Raw genomic sequence first — 19,505 nt, forward strand, 5'->3', positions numbered from 1 at the left:
AGGGATATTCAGTGTATATGTACAAGGAATATACAAGGGATATCAAACGATATACAAATACTATTAAATATATATCCATAAATAAATATATATATTCGGTTTAATCTGATCCTTCACAACACTGGAGGATAATCAACCATTGTTTCAGTGCATTTAGGAGTTTGTTGGTAACATTCACAGTATAGGATTATGGTAATTTACCAATACAATACCTTATAAAAAGTGAACACTGGAGGATAATCAACCATTGTTTCAGTGCATTTAGGAGTTTGTTGGTAACATTCACAGTATAGGATTATGGTAATTTACCAAGACAATACCTTATAAAAAGTGAACACTGTGATGATAACCAACCATTGTTTCAGTGCATTTAGGAGTTTGTTGGTAACATTCACAGTATAGGATTATGGTAATTTACCAAGACAATACCTTATAAAAAGTGAACACTGGAGGATAATCAACCATTGTTTCAGTGCATTTAGGAGTTTGTTGGTAACATTCACAGTATAGGATTATGGTAATTTACCAAGACAATACCTTATAAAAAGTGAACACTGGAGGATAATCAACCATTGTTTCAGTGCATTTAGGAGTTTGTTGGTAACATTCACAGTATAGGATTATGGTAATTTACCAATACAATACCTTATAAAAAGTGAACACTGGAGGATAATCAACCATTGTTTCAGTGCATTTAGGAGTTTGTTGGTAACATTCACAGTATAGGATTATGGTAATTTACCAAGACAATACCTTATAAAAAGTGAACACTGGCTGATGATAACCAACCATTGTGTCAGTGCATTTAGGAGTTTGTTGGTAACATTCACAGTATAGGATTATGGTAATTTACCAAGACAATACCTTATAAAAAGTGAACACTGGAGGATAACCAACCATTGTTTCAGTGCATTTAGAAGTTTGCTGGTAACATTCACGTCACATGAACTACAGGGCATATCTTACTTGGTCTCTCGCATCGATGACTGCATTGTCCATTGATAAATGGATGAAGCGCCAGATGATCTGTGGACCAAAAAATATCCAATACATGCTTCCAAAGTATATAAATAATAGGCCAATGGACTGCATTAGAAAAGTGTGGTATGTTACCTACAGTATATACTTTTATAAACTGGGTGACTGTCAGCAACCATTGGTTCTGTGCAAACGGTAAAAATGAGGGGGGAAAAAGATAAAAAAAAAAAAAAAACTATATACACACACAATGCAAATTATGAATGGAGTCGATACAGCTAGATCGCTAACATAACGTCTCATCTGCAAGTGGTCCAAACATGCCTATGCAATATCGACAACCGTGGCCCAAATACATGTGTTCAACGCATTTGTCTTGTACAGAAAACAGTGCAACTACCCATACACTATACTATACTATACTATACTACAATATACTATACTATACTATACTACACTATACTATACTACACTCAGCTAGCTATACTATGTACCGGTACACATGGTTCTGTCTGTATCACACAATGATGGATTATTTAGAAGTAATCTGTACTTCTGTGTGCCGGATTATTTAGAAGTAGTCTGTACTTCTGTATGACAACTAATAAAGAAACTATTTAGAGAAATCCCTCTTTGTGTGGTACAGAGCGAAGCATTTGTCACGATGCAGGGGGACTTTGCACGATGTGCAAAAATATCTGGTCTCACTCCTGATGCCACGCCTACTGCAGACACGACATTTCCTACACGGTAGCTTTTTCTTCGGGGTGGCTTTGTATGCAACCATTACATGCTTCACAAAGCCACCCACTAATCTGCTCTGCGGGTCCCCCAGTGGGGCCCTAGGGTCGACACGCCCCACCTGCTCAGCCCCTGCCTCCTCCTCATCCCCACCCCCTGCCTCCTCCCCTGCCTCCTCCCCTGCCTCCTCCCCTGCCTCCGCCTCCGCCTCCATCTCCGCTGTCACCCCAGGAATCTTCTTCTCCTTACCGTCTGTGTAGGTCCGCGCCACAGCCCTGGTGAACCGGAAGAGGTTGGAGTAATGCCCTTGTGGGTGCTTTTTTTGGTACAAGACAAAAGCGTTGAACATACATATTTGGATCAGATACATCACAAACTTTTTGGTCCACTTTCCAGTCTTACGTGTAACCGGATAGTACGATATATTCTGATCCAGCTGATCGACGCCGTTCATGAATTTATTGTACTCCATGATTGATGATGGCTTGAGCATCTCCACCCTCAGCGCTTTGCCCTTCTTCTGCTTCTGCCACACCATCGCCTTTTCCATGGTGTCCTCGTGGAAGCTGCTGATGGTCTTCACGATTCTTTTATAGCGCCATGCCACGATCATGACCTCCTTGTTGTTGACCGCAATGCGCTCCCCCACACCGATGTCACGTTTGGTCATGTTCTTGATGATGGCTGGCTCGCCCCGGTGCTTCCTGAGGGTACCACAGACGTCGGTCCTCAACTGTCGGAGCCTGGCGGACATACGTACCGAGTTGTAGAAGTTGTCCATAAAGAGCGTATAGCCGGCCCCAGACAGACGTCCAAGCAGACCGACGACCGTGTCCCCCAGGAGCGAGCCTTCCCGACAATATGGCTTAAATGAAAAGCAATATCCTGTGCGAGATTCGCACAGGAAGTAAGACTTGATACCATAGCGGGTGGGCTTGTTTGGGTTGTAGACCCGGAAGGTCAGGCGGCCTCGCCATGCCATCACCCCCTCGTCAATGGCGAGCTCGCGTTCAGGCTGGTACAGCTCCTTGCACCTCGCGTTTACATGGTCGACTACAGGGCGTACTTTGCACAATTTGTCTCTAACCTCCAGGGAAGTATTGTCCGCAAAGTGGAGGAATCGCCAGATCAATTGAAACCTGTTGCGTGGCATGGTCTCAGAGTAGTATGGTGTGCACATCATGTCGTCAGTGGTCCACGCGAGGCTTCCGCAGGACACTGCTAAGGAAATTGAGTCCGAGGAACTTCTTCAGCTCCTTCAATGTGAGGGGCTTCCAAAGCAGTGCCCTGCTACTGGTTAGCGTGGGGTCCAGCCGGGCAATGGACTGCTCAGCGTAGAGGTTGGACTGGGCAACAATAGAGTTCAGAAAAGCATCTGTCAGGAACAGATCCATCCATTTCGCAGGCCGGTAAGATCTGAGTGCCATGGCGTCCTGGAGCAACCCCGGTTGGGCTGTGAAGGGGATCCTTTGAGGCACCCAGCCCTCACGAGACCAGGCATTCTCCTCTTCCTGGCGGATCGCAGCCCTGCTCTTCGCTCCTCCACGTCGCACGCCACGACCTGTCAATTATACAAATATACTATAACACCCCTACTGTAGACATTCATATGCCACGTAGTTACAAACTGTGTGAGTGAATGAGTGAGTGTGTGTGGGGTTCAGATGTCAGAGCTGGACGTGGTGTGGGGGTCAGAGGTCAGAGCTGGAAGTGGTGTGCAGAGTGAGGCCAACTTACCTCTCTTAGATGTGCGTTTCCGCCCTGCAACGGGTTCCGGCATGTCCAGACTAGCATCCAGTTCTAGAATCACATGATGTAATACATTACACTAGGGCAACGTATTGTCATTGTATTTACCACCATCACCACCAGACCAGGCCCTGCAGCAGCCAGTCACCACCAGGCCCAGGCCCTGCAGCAGCCAGTCACCACCAGGCCCAGGCCCTGCAGCAGCCAGTCACCACCAGGCCCAGGCTCTAGCAGCAGCCAGTCACCACCAGGCCCAGGCTCTAGCAGCAGCCAGTCACCACCATGTACAATTACCTGCAGGAGTAGAATGTGATCCCATGTCGTTGCCAGTCTCAGCGTCACTATCGGCAGGGTCTGCGCCAGAATCTGAATTGGATTAAATTCATTCAGTAAGTAAGTCTCACAAAACACAATAGTAATACATTTACACATACATGAATGTAGTTAGTACATACCCAAGCATGTTGGTGTATTGGCCCCGGATTCGGTTTCGGAGCCTGTGTGAACACAAAATAAATCAGCGGCCATTGTACATCAAAGCATGTACATGTGTGTGTGTTGTAATCAATGGAATTTTACATATGATACACAACCATGCATTTAAATATAGGCCTCACCATGTGCCCATGCCATTGTGTATGTGTGTGCTGTAATCAATGGAATTTGCATATAGAGGCCTCACCATGTACTGTGAAGTTCAAAGGTGTTGGAGAGGATTCATGCCTTTTGATCTTGTGTGTGTGTGTGTGTACACACACTGCACACACACACACACATACACACACATCAAAGGGCATGGACACATGGTGAGGCCTGCATCTACACACACACACACATCCATGTAACTAAATGTAGACAAACTTCAAAGGGCTGGCATCTACACACACACACACATCCATGCAACCAGTGCAGCACATGGCCATCAATCAACTATATCGATTTGAACATAAAACAATATTCACATTGCAACATGATATTACACATTGATAGCTACACACTTCAAATGGCGTGCACATGCACACACACACACACACACACATACACACACACATCAAATGGCATGGGGTGAGGCATCTACACACACACACACATCCATGTAACTAAATGTAGACAAACTTCAAAGGGCTGGCATCTACACACACACACACATCCATGCAACCAGTGCAGCACATGGCCATCAATCAACTATATCGATTTGAACATAAAACAATATTCACATTGCAACATGATAACACAGTGATAGCTACACACTTCAAATGGCGTGCACATGCACACACACACATACACACACACATCAAATGGCATGGGGTGAGGCATCTACACACACACACACATCCATGTAACTAAATGTAGACAAACTTCAAAGGGCTGGCATCTACACACACACACATCCGTGCAGCACATGGCCATCAACTATCGATTTGAACATAAAACAATATTCACATTGCAACATGATAACACAGTGATAGCTACACACTTCAAATGGCGTGCACATGCACACACACACACACACACACACACACACACACACATCAAATGGCATGGGGTGAGGCATCTACACACACACACACATCCATGTAACTAAATGTAGACAAACTTCAAAGGGCTGGCATCTACACACACACACACATCCATGCAACCCGTGCAGCACATGGCCATCAACTATCGATTTGAACATAAAACAATATTCACATTGCAACATGATACCAATTACCACGTCGACCACCACCACGTCGTCTCATGCCCAGCATGCAACTATTATCACTTACATTGATAGCTACACACTTCAAAGAGCCACTTCAAAGGGCGTGCACATGCACACACACACACACACACACACACACAAAGACCATTACAACCTAACGTGTAGCACATGGTGGCCTGTACATGCCTACTATATCCTATATCATTCAACTATCGATTTGAACATGCACGTAAAACAATATTCACATTGCATTAGTAAACATGACGTACCGTTGCCCCGTCGACCACCACCGCGTCCGACTCCCACGTCTGAATCGTGCGATGAATCAGACTCATACCTCCGACCCAAGCCGAGATCATCGTCAGATGATTCCGGAGCTAGAATATAATAAATGCATATCAGCGTTAGGTTTGGCGAACTAACGTTACATAGTCACAGAATAAGCGGTAGGTAAATCATCAAATACACGTTTCACACACACACACAATCACATGCATATCGGCGTTGGTTTGTCGAACTAACGTTACATAGTCACAGTATGTAAATCATCAAATACACGTTTCACACACACACATATATATATATATATATATATATATATATATATATATATATATATATATATATATATATATATATATAAGACCGTGTAATTACCTGGTGGTTCCCAATCGGCGCTCCCATCAGATTCGTGGGCGGTCGAATCGCTGTCCCCTGACTCGCATGAAGAAGCTATGACCACAGCGGCAGCCTTCCTCTTCCTCGAACTGCGTCGGGTAGAGCCGCTCCCGGTCCCGGGGCGAGACGCGTTACTGGGCCCAGCAACGGTCTCACGGCTCTCTCCGATCGGAGCTACCAAAGTCGTTGGTGCTGCTGCTACTCGAACAACCGCGGGTCCAAACGCCAGCTTCGTCTGAACAAAGCGACCCGCCGCCGGATTGTCCCCACGCTTACCTACACTACGTCTCTTCATACTGAACTAATAATCTAAATGAAACTACTAACTGATCAAACTACTATTACTACTACTGAAATATACTACCTAGACTACACACTAATCCCTCGAATAGTACTACTACTTAGCACGACTAAGTACTTTCTAAAGCACAGCTGAAACCTTACAATTAGTCTGATACTACCACTATACTGTATAACACTATAAATATAGACTATAGGCTAGGGGTGGACGGTATGGTCTAAAATTTATATCACGGTATAATCTGAAGCATAGACGGTAACGGTATATATCACGGTATCATCGTTTTTGATAAAAAATTTGTATTTTATTTTATATAATTTTTATTTTTTTTTTATAAAATATATATATTATATAATTAGACTTGTACTTGTATTATCTGCGAGACATCGCCACCACGCAACAAGCTCCACTGTCTGTGTGTACTCTAGTAGCCTCCAGCTACGGCCAGGATTCTCCAGAGCTGCATCTGGACCTATACTCGAGTAGCCTCGAGCAGAGCTACGGCCAGGATTCTCCGGCGCTGCACCTGGACCCTATTGGCATAACGTTACTTAACTGTGCTCAGCAAGCCCTCAGCTCGAATACGCATCGAATCAGTGTTATAAGACATTGATATCAGGAGCTATCTGTAGCTACTGCTAGCCGGATATATAACGTTAATACAACGCCTCAGTGAATTATTTAGTTCAATGGGACATTTCGTTTTGAACGGTGAACCAACTTGCGTTAACGTGAGCTAACGGCTAACGGAGCTATCATACACGTCTACTCTCTACTAGACTTGATGGAGCGTTTGTTGATGTCAGGAGCTATCGGTAGCTGGCCGACTAGATACCGTTCGGTTAGACAATGCCTCATCATGTATTAAACTAAAAGTGAATAGTTGACTGGGTCATTTTGTAACGGTAGCTAAGCTAACGTTAGCTCAGGGAGACGTCCCGTCCCACTAGACTACTAGTAGACCCGTGTTTACATGCGTGCGGGAGGGGCTGGCACTGCGCGAAGCCTCCTAAATAACTTTTTCCAGTTCGCACATATCTATTATCTATGACTAATTCTATCTATTTTTAGGGGCAAATGCGAGTGAAATAGTCGCGCTGTGGTTACATGACGTCATTGCTATTTTAGAGCTGCACTACCGGTTACACGGTATAGGCAAAATCCATACCGTAGAGCAAATTCATACCGTTTATACCGTATACCGTTTATACCGTCCACCCCTACTATAGGCTGATCTCAATTCAAATATCTCTCTCAATCTCTCTCTCTCTCTCTATCGCTCTATCTATCTCTCTCTCTCTCTCTCCTCCAAAACCTCGTCGATTCTGGGATCGCGCTAACGTTTTATACCTGTGGTTACATTGGCCAGGTATGCTGGCCAATCAAATGCCAGATTCATTGTGGGGTACAATATTCCCCCTATTGTGATAGTGTTAGAAAATAGGGGGACACTGCCACCTAGTGAAATTTGAGAGGAAATGCAGTTTCTGGTTCAAATTTTCTTCCAAAAGCTCGGCGGTGAAGTTCAGACGGGGAAAATCGAAAAAAGATGTAAACAGATCAAAGACGCTGTACAGCGTCCTCGGCAACTTGAGCATGGCCGGGAATTACGCTGTAAAGCGTTTCTAGGCACCCAAAGTGTTAATAAATGATTAACTGCATATTCCAAAAAAATCTTTTAAACAAAGTAACCCACGTAATGTGATTATGTTACTACGGTTGAGTTTTATTTTAGTGGATTATGTTACTATGGATGAGTTTTATTCTAGTGGATTATGTTGCACATGACTAATTTCAGCAGGTATCCGACCTGCAATGGGTTCCATTTAGCAAATAACTAACCTTCCCAACCCTGTATGTTTTGTCCTTAGGACACCGCTAGGAAGAGGGCGGGCGTGGCTTCGGTTGGCCCTGATGCAGAAGAAGCTCTCTGACTACATGAAGACCATCATCAACAGAAAGGACCTGCTGAGGTGTGTACTAGGGCTGCCATTTCTAAATGGGTAAACCTTTAAATGTTAAAGGGACACTCCAATGTTTTGGAAAATACACTATTTGCCATCTTCCCCAGAGTGAGACAAGGAGATTGATATCAGTTTCATCTCTGCATCAGTTTTGGAGTTGTTGGACGTTGTATTTCTTCACTTTTGATGGAGCTAGGCTAGTTTCTCCGTACTGCTTCCAGTCCTTGTGCTAACTAGCACACCTGGACTAGGGGATTGGACTCTACCGGACGTAGAAGGTTACTTTTAGGCTCTTTGAATGTAAAAATGCTTTCACATTTACAAATGTAACACAAAAAGCTAGGGAACTGCATGCAACACACTGAAAACGGAGGGTTGAAGCAAATGCATATTGGAGCCGCTTCCTTGCTGCACAACATACTCTTGCTGTAGGTATTGCGTTTTGCTGTATTGGAAAAATAAGCAAGAGTCTCTGCTTTGATAACATAGTGAGTTATCTCGGCCCACAATTCTCGCAAGGAAGTATTCTTGTTGAGAAACATTGTATGTGAGGAAGAAACCTTGTTGAGAGATGTATCATAGGTGAGGAAGAAACCTTGTTGAGAAACATCGTAGGTGAGGAAGAAACCTTGTTGAGAGATGTATCATAGGTGAGGAAGAAACCTTGTTGAGAAACATCGTAGGTGAGGAAGAAACCTTGTTGAGAAACATTGTATGTGAGGAAGAAACCTTGTTGAGAGATGTATCATAGGTGAGGAAGAAACCTTGTTGAGAAACATCGTAGGTGAGGAAGAAACCTTGTTGAGAAACATCGTAGATGAGGAAGAATCCTTGTTGAGAAACATTGTAGGTGAGGAAGAAACCTTGTTGAGAGATGACATGTGTGAGGAAGAAACCTTGTTGAGTGACATCTTGTAGGTGAGGAAGAAACCTTGTTGAGTGACATCTTGTAGGTGAGGAAGAAACCTTGTTGAGTGACATCTTGTAGGTGAGGAAGAAACCTTGTTGAGAGTGACATCTTGTAGCCTGAGGTGAGGAAGAAACCTTGTTGAGAGTGGCATCTTGTAGGTGAGGAAAAAACCTTGTTGAGTGACGTATCGTGGGCGAGCAGTGGAATATATAGGAAGGGAGGGGCTTCCAGGTATCGCTGCACGTTTAAAAGTCATTGGACAGACTGGTGGATACAATCTTCTGTGGTTGGATCTTGCTAAATCTATCTCTTATGAGGCTGAGATACCTTGCTAAGTTATCAGAGAACCAGGGTTAAGTTAAGCAAGCTAAAGTTTCACATGTTAACCTTCCTGTCTCCTTTCTGTAGTGAATTCTACGAGCCAAATGCCTTGATGATGGAGGAAGAGGGAGCTGTGATTGCCGGGCTGCTCGTCGGACTAAACGTCATTGACGCCAACCTATGCATGAAGGGGGAAGACTTGGATTCACAGGTCATTTAAAAAAAGAAAGGCCAAAACCTACAATGCATTTCTCCAATTTACATGTATGGTCCATCCAGCCAACTCCAGATTATAGCTCGTATTCAGAAGTCATATAATTTTATTGTTGTCCAATAACTGTTAAAAATGAAAACTAAAATCAGAATCGGAAAGGTCTTTATTGCAAAGTAGTTTGCACATACAATGAATGTGTTTTGGGCATTTGGTGCAACATTAACAGACAGACAATTAAGGTAAAATAAAATAAAACGGAATATATAAACTAAATTTAAATAAAAGTATAATAAAATAGGACAGGGCTGTACAAATGGTGCACGATGTAGTCGAGTATATACACTAATTAGACTAAAAATAGAAATACAGTGGGATCGAATATTTAACAGGGCTGTGCAGTTGAGCAGTATTGTGCAAAAAGTATGAACAGTGAAGTATGAACAAGTAGTGTTCAGTGGGGGTGTCAGTGGGGATAGCGGTTTTTACCGCAATGTGAACATACAGGAATGGCGAGGATGCAAAGCATGTTAGACGCATTGAACCCGTTGCTCGCGCTGGTCTGTGTCTATAATGAAATGACAATTGCACGTCATTGGAATTCTGATTATTTTCTAACTGGGCGGGTCTTAGGTACCGAAATGTGGCACCGATTGATCTAATGTGAATCGGTACTCGGTAGCGACATAATTCGGTCGGTACCCTTACAAGTATGACATCAATTATGTGTGGTGATGAGATGGGATTGACTGTCAGATTCTACTGAAGGATATTGATCTTGTCTCACATGCCTTTGTGGAGAGGCTGCGGTCCGTCATGGCCGCTGTGTGAATGGACCAGAAAAACGTATTCTTTCCATGGTGCTGTCTTGGATTGACCACATTTGTGTTTTGGGAGAGTATGCTGTATACTGTCGTGCATTTGGTCACAACCCTACAAGATGAAAAGGGAGCAACAAATCATTGCATTATATTTCAGGAAGCATCCGTTTGAAAGTAAAACAGCATGTTGAGAATATGTTCATTTAATAAAAATCTTAAGTGATTGAGGGCAAATCACTCCATTTAGAAACAAACGAAACAGAAAATGACTTTTGTTGTTTTATGATATGTGTGTTTTATATGGATATATAACTGTAAATAACTTTGGCATGTAAACATCATTCATGCTACTAGCAAGGAAAACGTGTATGTAATATGTATACAAACACATTTACTATTCAGTATCTATCTTCTAGGTTTACATTTGGTTCACAGTAGGGCTGTCAAAATTGGCCAAAAATTACATTTGAATATTCCTTCTAAAAAACAAATTTATTGTTGCATATTATGTCCACAAGAGGGCAAACCAATACAACGGGAGACATAACTATTAGGTTATAGGTCATTTATTTAAACAAAATAAATATCAACATACCTACACCAGCATACAAATAGAATGTATTATCTCAATCTCTCAGAAGGGTCCGTCTCTCCGAGCAAGATCAAATGAATGAAGGTTCACGGTATATATAACGGACATTTATACAAAGCAGCGTGCTTCTGAAAAAGGCGTGATAAATATCAAACAATATATTTTCCTTGACATGAAACGTGAAATAGTACCGGTAATCAAGCCATTGTATGAAGCTTTTGTCGATTCATTATTCAACATCTGTTCAGTAAGCCTACAGTAGCCTATATACTCATTTCATGTTTTGTTTAAATCAATCAATTAAGGCACACAAGTCCTAGAAATATGACTAAACAAAGTTGTTTTGCACTGAGGGATGATTTATAATAAAGAGCTATAAAAGGGGCCGACTGGGTAGCGCAGCGGACTAAGCGCTTGCCTACCACCACAGAGACTCTGGGATCGAATCCAGCTGTCAGCGGTACCTCCGGCTTGGTCAGTCGTCCCTACTAACACAATTGGCAGTGTTAGCGGGTGGGAAGCCGGTGGGGTATGTGTCCTGGTCGTTGTAAACAGCTACTCCTATTGGTCCTATTACTCCTATTCCCTGTTCACCAGGGAAGGGATCTGGGGGAGATAGTGTGATCCTCCCACGCGTTACACTCCCCCAATGAGAGTCCTCGCTGTCAGGTGAAAAGAAGCGGCTGGCTGACTCCACATGTATCGGAGGAAGGCATGTTGGTAGTCTTCTCCCTCCCCAGGACGATAGTAGGGGTCAAAAGCGTGCAACGACCAGGAAGGGAATTAGCATAACGACTAAATTGGGATGGGAGAAAAATATGGAAAAATAGGGGGGAGAGATAAAAAAGAAAGAGCTATAAAAGAACACAAAGGTTAGTGTGCTTCAATTCTTGACGCTATAACTGTAGCTGACGTAACGCTAACTGGTTCAGCATAAATCCGAAGTACTGGTATTTCCAAACGGGGCTTTTCAGATTGCTCGGAGTGCAAATCACTCTCTCCGGAGCCAAGTTGGGATCTGAACTCTCTGCCATCGTCACGAATTGGAAGCGACAGCAACGACAACAACTATTAGCCGTTAGCTATTTCCTGGTTGATTCATTCCGGACATGATGTCTCACGAATGCCAGGCTTCTCAGCCAATAGACGATTTGTTGTAAAGGGCGCAGTGAATATCCCATGAATAGATATCACATCTCTCCTGTCCGTCATGCAGTGCGTTCAGACACACGCGAGAAGTCGAGAGGGAGACCGCTGGGGCTGTTTTATTCGAATATCAAATTTTACAATCGAATGTATGTTTTTTTTAACAATTTGATTATTAATTAGAATATAGAATATTCGTTGACAGCCCTAGTTCACAGTGCCCACAAATGATTTTGTTTTGATTTATGATGCCATAATAAAAAGGCTTTTCAAATATAAACGGATGTCTCTCTCCAAACTGCATAGTGCAACAGCCTGATGATTGAATTTTTCCTTCTTGCCGCTCTCTCTCTCCAACTGCCTCCGCAGGTCGGGGTTATAGATTTTTCAATGTACCTCAAAGACGGAGGACACAGTAGCAAGACCACAGAGGGGTGAGTACTGAGTGAACCTCCACCAAGTCACACTAGAGCTTCAATCAACTGCCAAACCTGTAATACCCCCCCCCCCTCATCACAGAAATAACATCAGAATCTAGGCAAAAGACTAGTCCTTTGCCTAAGACTAGGCAAAACGCATTTCCATACGTCCTTTTAATAAGCAGGGCATTTATTTGTTTCAGTGATGCAGAGCTCTTGGTACTTAGCTTAAACACATTATCTTCTAAACCTTTTGTTTATCCAGGGCAGGGAGGTTTGCACATGTGCTCTTTTTGCACAATGCTCTGCTCCACACATCACTTCTCCCCTGTACCCACCCTTTATACACCTCTTCTTCTCATGCTTCAGTGATGGCCAGATCACAGCAATTCTTGACCAGAAGAATTATGTTGAGGAGCTGAACAGACATTTAAGGTATATAAAAAACAAAAATAAACGACATATCTCATTATGCTCATTCTGCTCTGCTGGACTTGATGGTAATGTGATATTCCTTTTTGTCTATTCCCAGTGCTTCGGTAAATAACCTCCAGGCCAAGGTAGATGCTCTTGAAAAGTCCAACACTAAACTAACAGAGGAGGTGAGTTAGAATGACATGTTGCCATGGGGATCAGTAAAATAACAGTATTCTCTATTCCTCCTTGTCTTGCGAACACCAGCTACTAGGACAGAGACTTCGGCTCAGCTTCTTCCCCCAGGCCATCAGAGCCTTGAACACTGAACTCTCCACACACAAGCACACATGAGCACACACACGACACACACACTGTACACGCTCACACACTAGCAGCCACTTTAACATGAGCAAGCACACACTCATGCTGCACACGCTCACACTTATGGCCACTTTACAAAAGGAAAGGTCACTTTAAGAATAGTATAGTATAACTTGAGATTGTATAATATAGCATGTACATAAAGACCCAGTGCCTCATCCATAGCTAACAGTGTATTGCACTACCACAGGACCTAGCATGTCCTACCATGCTCTGTAAATAACTCATGTACATATACCGATATGCCCTACTCTGTTTACTTGTTTTATTGCACAATGTCGTTCTATTGGATTCTATTATATATTATTACTATTGTATTTGCACATCGTTGCGGGCAAGACCACCCGCATTTCATTGTATACTCGTATGCCGTGACAAATAAAACTCTTGACTTGACTCTTGACTTGACTTGTCTTAACCCTTTCACTGCCGCACTAAACGGTTAACCCTTTCACTGACAATACACAGAAGGTTAACCCTTTCACTGCCACACAACAGCAGGTTAACCCTTTCACTGCCACACTACAGAAGGTTAACCATTTACTAGTGTGATAGTAAAGGGTTAACCTTCTGTAGTGTGGCAGTGAAAGGGTTAATAAGGAGTGGCCAAATTAATTTGAGACTATTGTAATCATGTGTATGCAGAAACAACTAAATTGTCAACCTTACCATCTGAATGCTCTAGCTAATAAACCTCAGCTAACATATACTCCCCAATGTTATTGGCTGAATATGTGATAAATATTATTGACTGAATATGTGATAAATAGTATTGGCTGAATATGTGATAATTATTATTGGCTGAATATGTGATACATATTATTGGCTGAATATGTGATAAATATTATTGGCTGAATATGTGATGCATATTATTGGCTGAATATGTGATAAATATTATTGGCAGAATATGTTATAAATAGGGATGTCCGATATTATCGGCCTACCGATGTTATCGGCCGATATCGGCATTAAAATGTGATATCGGAAAATATCGGTATCGGTTTTACATTTTTTTTCTTCATTTCTATAGAAATGATGTCCGATATTATCGGAATACCGATATTATCGGCCGATATCGGCATTAAAATGTGATATCGGTTGATATCGGTATCGGAAATTAAGAGTTGGACAATATCGGTATATCGGTATCGGTAAAAAAGCCAATATCGAGCATCCCTAGTTATAAATATATCCAAGCGGTTCAACCAGGCAGAATTTTGTGTCTGAATCGGGCCAACACCTGAGGCCGGGACATTACACCACTAACCTTTTCACTACCACACTACAGAAGGTTAACCTTTCACTACCACACTACAGAAGGTTAACCTTTCACTACCACACTACAGACGGTTAACCGACTGTGTGGTAGTGAAAGGGTTAACCTCCTGTAGTGTGGTTGTGAAAGGGTTAACCCTTTGTCATGTGGCAGTGAAAGGGTTCACCTTCTGTATTGTTGCAGTGAAAGGGTTAACGCTTTGGTAGTGTGGTAGTGAAAGGGTTAACCTTCCAGATAACATCGACTCAACATAATGTTCCATCAACAGCAGTCAGTCGGGCATATCTTCCCCTGCTGTAGTACAGATCTCTAGTCTAGATATGGTGATGACAAAATGATTATGTTAATGTTTCCTTCTTTAATTTACCTTAGTTGTTTACTTCTGCAAATCTTGACACAACCCTGTAATTTAAAGTATAAACCCTGACTGTTCAGAAAACGCAAGGTGCATTATTGTCGAGACGACAACAGCGTTTATGTTCTACTCTATTACTATTATTATTACTATTTCTACAATTATATTTTCCCCTGCCTGTACCTCCCCCATGCTGCTATGACACGTGCATTTCAACAGGGGATTAATAAAGGACCACTTGACTTGACGTATATAGCCTTTGTAAAATGCTGTTATTGTCTTGACAGCTTGCAGTTGCCAACAACAGGATTATCACCTTGCAAGAGGATGTGGAACGAGTCAAGGAGGAGAGCTCCTACCAACTGGAGTCCAATAAGAAGGTTAACACCTCATCTTTTATACATAACATGATGCAATAGACCTGGGTAGTGTAGGCAGCTATACTAACTGTGCCTAGTCTGGAGTGTAGGCAGCAATACTAACTGTGCCTAGTCTGGAGTGTAGGCAGCAATACTAACCGTGCCTAGTCTGGAGTGTAGGCAGCAATACTAACCGTGCCTAGTCTGGAGTGTAGGCAGCAATACTAACCGTGCCTAGTATGCTGTTGTATTGACAACAGCAGAAGGTGGAGCATCACTCACCTCAGTAATATTGACTGGAAGTAAGTAACCTTGAGTAACTATTTGTTGAAAATCTTAAATCTAAAATTCAGTCTAGTTTCACTCAGTGACACTGTGGGCGTGTCTCAAGCTGCCTGTGGCTTTGTTCTGCTAATTAAGCTGTCAACAGGCAGAGCCAAGGCTCCCACGGGTGTCTTGACATTAGTAACTAGTGATAGAGATTTAAATGCATGCTGGGTAATACACACGTCCTAGGGTAGGTGTGAATCATACAATGTCACAGAATTATACTCACTAATTGTAGAAGTGCAGTTTTTCTGCCACACAGCATAATCTTTTCCATTAATAACATTCCATCTTGCAACACAGTAATCCAGTAGTGACCTAATTTATTGAATTATATTTCAATATTGATCTAGCTTGCTACAACGTGCTACGATGCCAAGTGGCTCATGCCGGCCAGAAAGCTGATAACCGGATGTCGATGAAACTATCTTTGACCGTTGATGATTGGCCACTTGCCTTAGTGACTTTACGTCCAAACTAGTTAGCTTATGTCCTAACTAAGTAATCATGGTGCAACCAATTTTAGTAGCTGATTAGTAGTTACTAAGCCTCTAGTGTGGACTTTACACTTTAACTTACACACAGCTGGTCCAACCCAGTGCTGGGGAGTGATTTTCCTTTGTAGCCAGTGCCACGCAGTGATTATCAAACTATAAGCCCTGCAGCCAAGCTGCATTGTGTAGGTTCATAATCCTTGACGGAGGGCTAGACTATTTATTTATTTTAGTTTTACAACCAATAAAGGTAAATGTCTTAAAGGGCCCCTATTTTAAAAATGTGTTTTGCATTGTTTTTACACAATGAGGGGCTGTCCCAACACTGATAAATTGTGAAATATTTACATAGTGCAGTTTCTGCAGTTTAGCTGTGACAAGAATATGGTCACTCTCTATTGAAATAAGCCATTCAGAATTGCAGCCATAATCGACATAGTGAATAACGACTGGACAATCACTGACCAATCACAAAATGCTCATTGCATATGGGTGGTCCTTGACTTGTGCGTGTACAAAATGGCGGCTTGCTCGTAAACGTTCTCCTTTCTACATAAAGTTAAACCTAAAATATGTTTCTGAAACATTTTAAGCAGGAAGTTGTAAATGAAATAGCTGGATCTTAAGTCATATTTGATCTGCAATGCTTAGTTTGACAGTTTAATCAGAATTGTGTTTGATCGTTCACGCACAGTGCTGGTGCGCGGCATTAGGGAGCAGGTAATTTGCATTTAAAGGTACATACACATAAACAGCCCGTTGAGAACAGGACGTGTATAGAGGCTGTTAAAATGCATAATGAGTGTTTTTTTGCTGTAAAAAACTTCAAAGATGTGTGTGACCTATTTGAAAATATTGTTCTGTAACATTTTCAAAGAAAACTAACATCTTGCTTTTGTACTCATGTGTTGTGGCCTCCTGCTCTCAGGCAATAAGAAGTGAGTCAGCACCAGGAGATGGACAAGTACTTGGTGAAACACGCAAGCAACTTAAAGAGGAGACTCTGCTTCGATTGGTGAGTTTCAGGCTTTTACAAATTGTTGTATACCTTATTGTAATGTCTCTGGGTTAGGGGTGTGCAAGGATATCCGGTTAGCTGGTTGTTTTAAATTAAATTCATTAAATTCGTGGTTAAATGGTTAATTAACAATTTTTTTATATATTATTTTGTATTCATCTTATAAGGTGAATGTGTAAAATGTTTGAATGAACTGAACACATGAGATAAAAATAAGCGAATGAGCGAGCTCTAGACCAGGGGTTCTCAAACTTTTTTATACCACAACCCCATTTTATTTAGGATTTTTTAGGATGACCCCACACTTAATGTATTGCGTAATTTCAACATGGAAATAAGGAATATCAAAATAAAAGCACACGTTGTTGACCTTGATCATGCTTATTTATTAGAAAATTAAATTACAGCACTATGTTATCAATAAAATGAATGAATATTATCAACAAAAGCAACAGAATTGTTTCTGTATACACATTTATAAAACAAGGCATATTTAGCCAAAATATGTTGCCAGAACATGAAAAGAAAATGCGCTCATGTGCGCTTTGGTGGAGATCGGCTTCTACTCTGAAAATCCGGCCTCACAGAGGTATGTTGATGCGAAGGGGACAAGCTTTCTCAGCGCAGCATTACACAACACTGGGTACTCGTTCCGGACTGATATACAGAACTTTGCGAGGGCCTGTCCAGTGAACTTGACTTTCAGTAGCCCGTCACACGAAAAATCATTGAGTGCTTCCTGCTCAGACAGTGGGAGCCCTGTGTGCGTCATGCGTAATGAACGGATCTTTGATGCCAAATTGTCTGCGCTCTCTCTACGAAATTGTTCAATGAGCCCTTCTAGTGGTTACAGATGATGGGCTTCAAATAATTTTTTGCAACATTCTGTTCCTACAAAAAGCCATCAAGCAGAGTAAATACCCCAAAATCTCCACTGATTATCCTGGAGTTTTTTTTGAATTTTTTTATATATACTATATGCCAATGCACTGTCACCTACCCGTGACCCCACTTTGGGAACCGCTGCTCTAGACCATTTACTGCTTGCTACCAGTGCCAAGAAACAAACTAAGGCTACATTTAAACAAGCTCTCTGTACAGCTAACCAGCTACCAATAGCAGTCACTCAGGAGAATAGACAACAAGATACTTACATTTACATGTAGTCATTTAGCTGACGCTTTTATCCAAAGCGACTTACAAGTTCTGTATGACAAGTCATCAGGAAGGGCACAACTCTATCAGCTGAGTAACAATGTTCATCAAAGTGTTGAGTCCTACGGTGTATGTTAGTTTATTAGTGCATGACAGTAAGGTTAGTTAGGGTTAGATATTTATTTTTATTTGAATATTTTGAATTTCTGGTTGTGACGTCGACACGTTGGTTGAAGTTAACATTTTAATTTATTTTTTTTAATCTACTTTTTCTCCCCATTTTTCTATTTTTCTCCCATCCCAATTTCGTGTTATCCAATTCTTCCCTCCCCTGTCTCGAACGTTGCTGGACCATGCCTCCCACTGGTCGGCTGGAATGTGGACGAAGCCTTGCATCACGTGTCCCCTCCGGTACACGAGGAGGCAGCAGTAGCATCTTTTCACCTGTACAGCGCGATCTCTCAGTGGCGAGGAGTAGCACGTGGGAGGCTCACGCTGCCCCCGATACTTTCCTGATTCTGCTGTACAGGCGCACCAACCGACCTGTAGGAGTCGCTGTCCGCAACGTCCGATCCCCACCCACCGGCTTTCCCACCCCCTAATACTGCCAATTGTATTAGTATGAACGACCAGCCAAGCCGGAAGCAACGCAGAGAGCTGGGCTCGAACCCAGCATCTCCTGCGTTAGTGGCGAGCGCCTTGCCCACTGCGCCACTTAGCCGCCCAGTTGTTAACATTTGTTGATCCTCCAGATTGAAGCTCCTCTGGTCTTCAGACTAGGCCAGTGGTTCTCAAACTGCGGGTCGTGACCCAAATTGGGGTCGTGGGTAGGTGACAGTGGGGTGCGCATTGGAAACTAAAAAAATATAATCATAATATATTTTTTAATGTTCTGGCAACATATTTTGGCTAAATATGCCTCGTTTTATAAATGTGTATTGATAACATACCGTAGTGCTGTAATTACATTTTCTAATAAATATGCATGATCAAGTTCAACAACGTGTGCTTTTATTTTCATATTCCTTAATTCCACATTGAAATTATGCGATACATTAAGTGTGGGGTTCCCAAAAAAAATCCTAAATGAAATGGGGTCACGGTATGAAAAGTTTGAGAACCCCTGGACTAGGCGATCCTAGCCGTGATGCTAACACAGGCTAGTTAGCTAGCCTAGCCACAGTACT

The 19,505-nt window shown here is 42.3% G+C and overlaps 1 protein-coding gene across 1 annotated transcript in view; it reads left to right on the forward strand.

Moving 5' to 3' along the window:
* Positions 1-19,505, forward strand: part of rufy3 (RUN and FYVE domain containing 3) — an 85,420-nt gene that overhangs the window by 41,614 nt on the left and 24,301 nt on the right. The window contains exons 4-10 of the mRNA XM_084337999.1: positions 8,024-8,125; positions 9,435-9,558; positions 12,487-12,551; positions 12,906-12,971; positions 13,069-13,138; positions 15,253-15,345; positions 17,074-17,160. Of these exons, the coding sequence (XP_084194125.1) occupies positions 8,024-8,125; positions 9,435-9,558; positions 12,487-12,551; positions 12,906-12,971; positions 13,069-13,138; positions 15,253-15,345; positions 17,074-17,160 (607 nt within the window). The remainder of the gene's footprint in view (positions 1-8,023; positions 8,126-9,434; positions 9,559-12,486; positions 12,552-12,905; positions 12,972-13,068; positions 13,139-15,252; positions 15,346-17,073; positions 17,161-19,505) is intronic.

Source organism: Notolepis coatsorum (genome assembly GCF_963971535.1).
Source record: "Notolepis coatsorum genome assembly, chromosome: 2".
NCBI lineage: Eukaryota > Metazoa > Chordata > Actinopteri > Aulopiformes > Paralepididae > Notolepis > Notolepis coatsorum.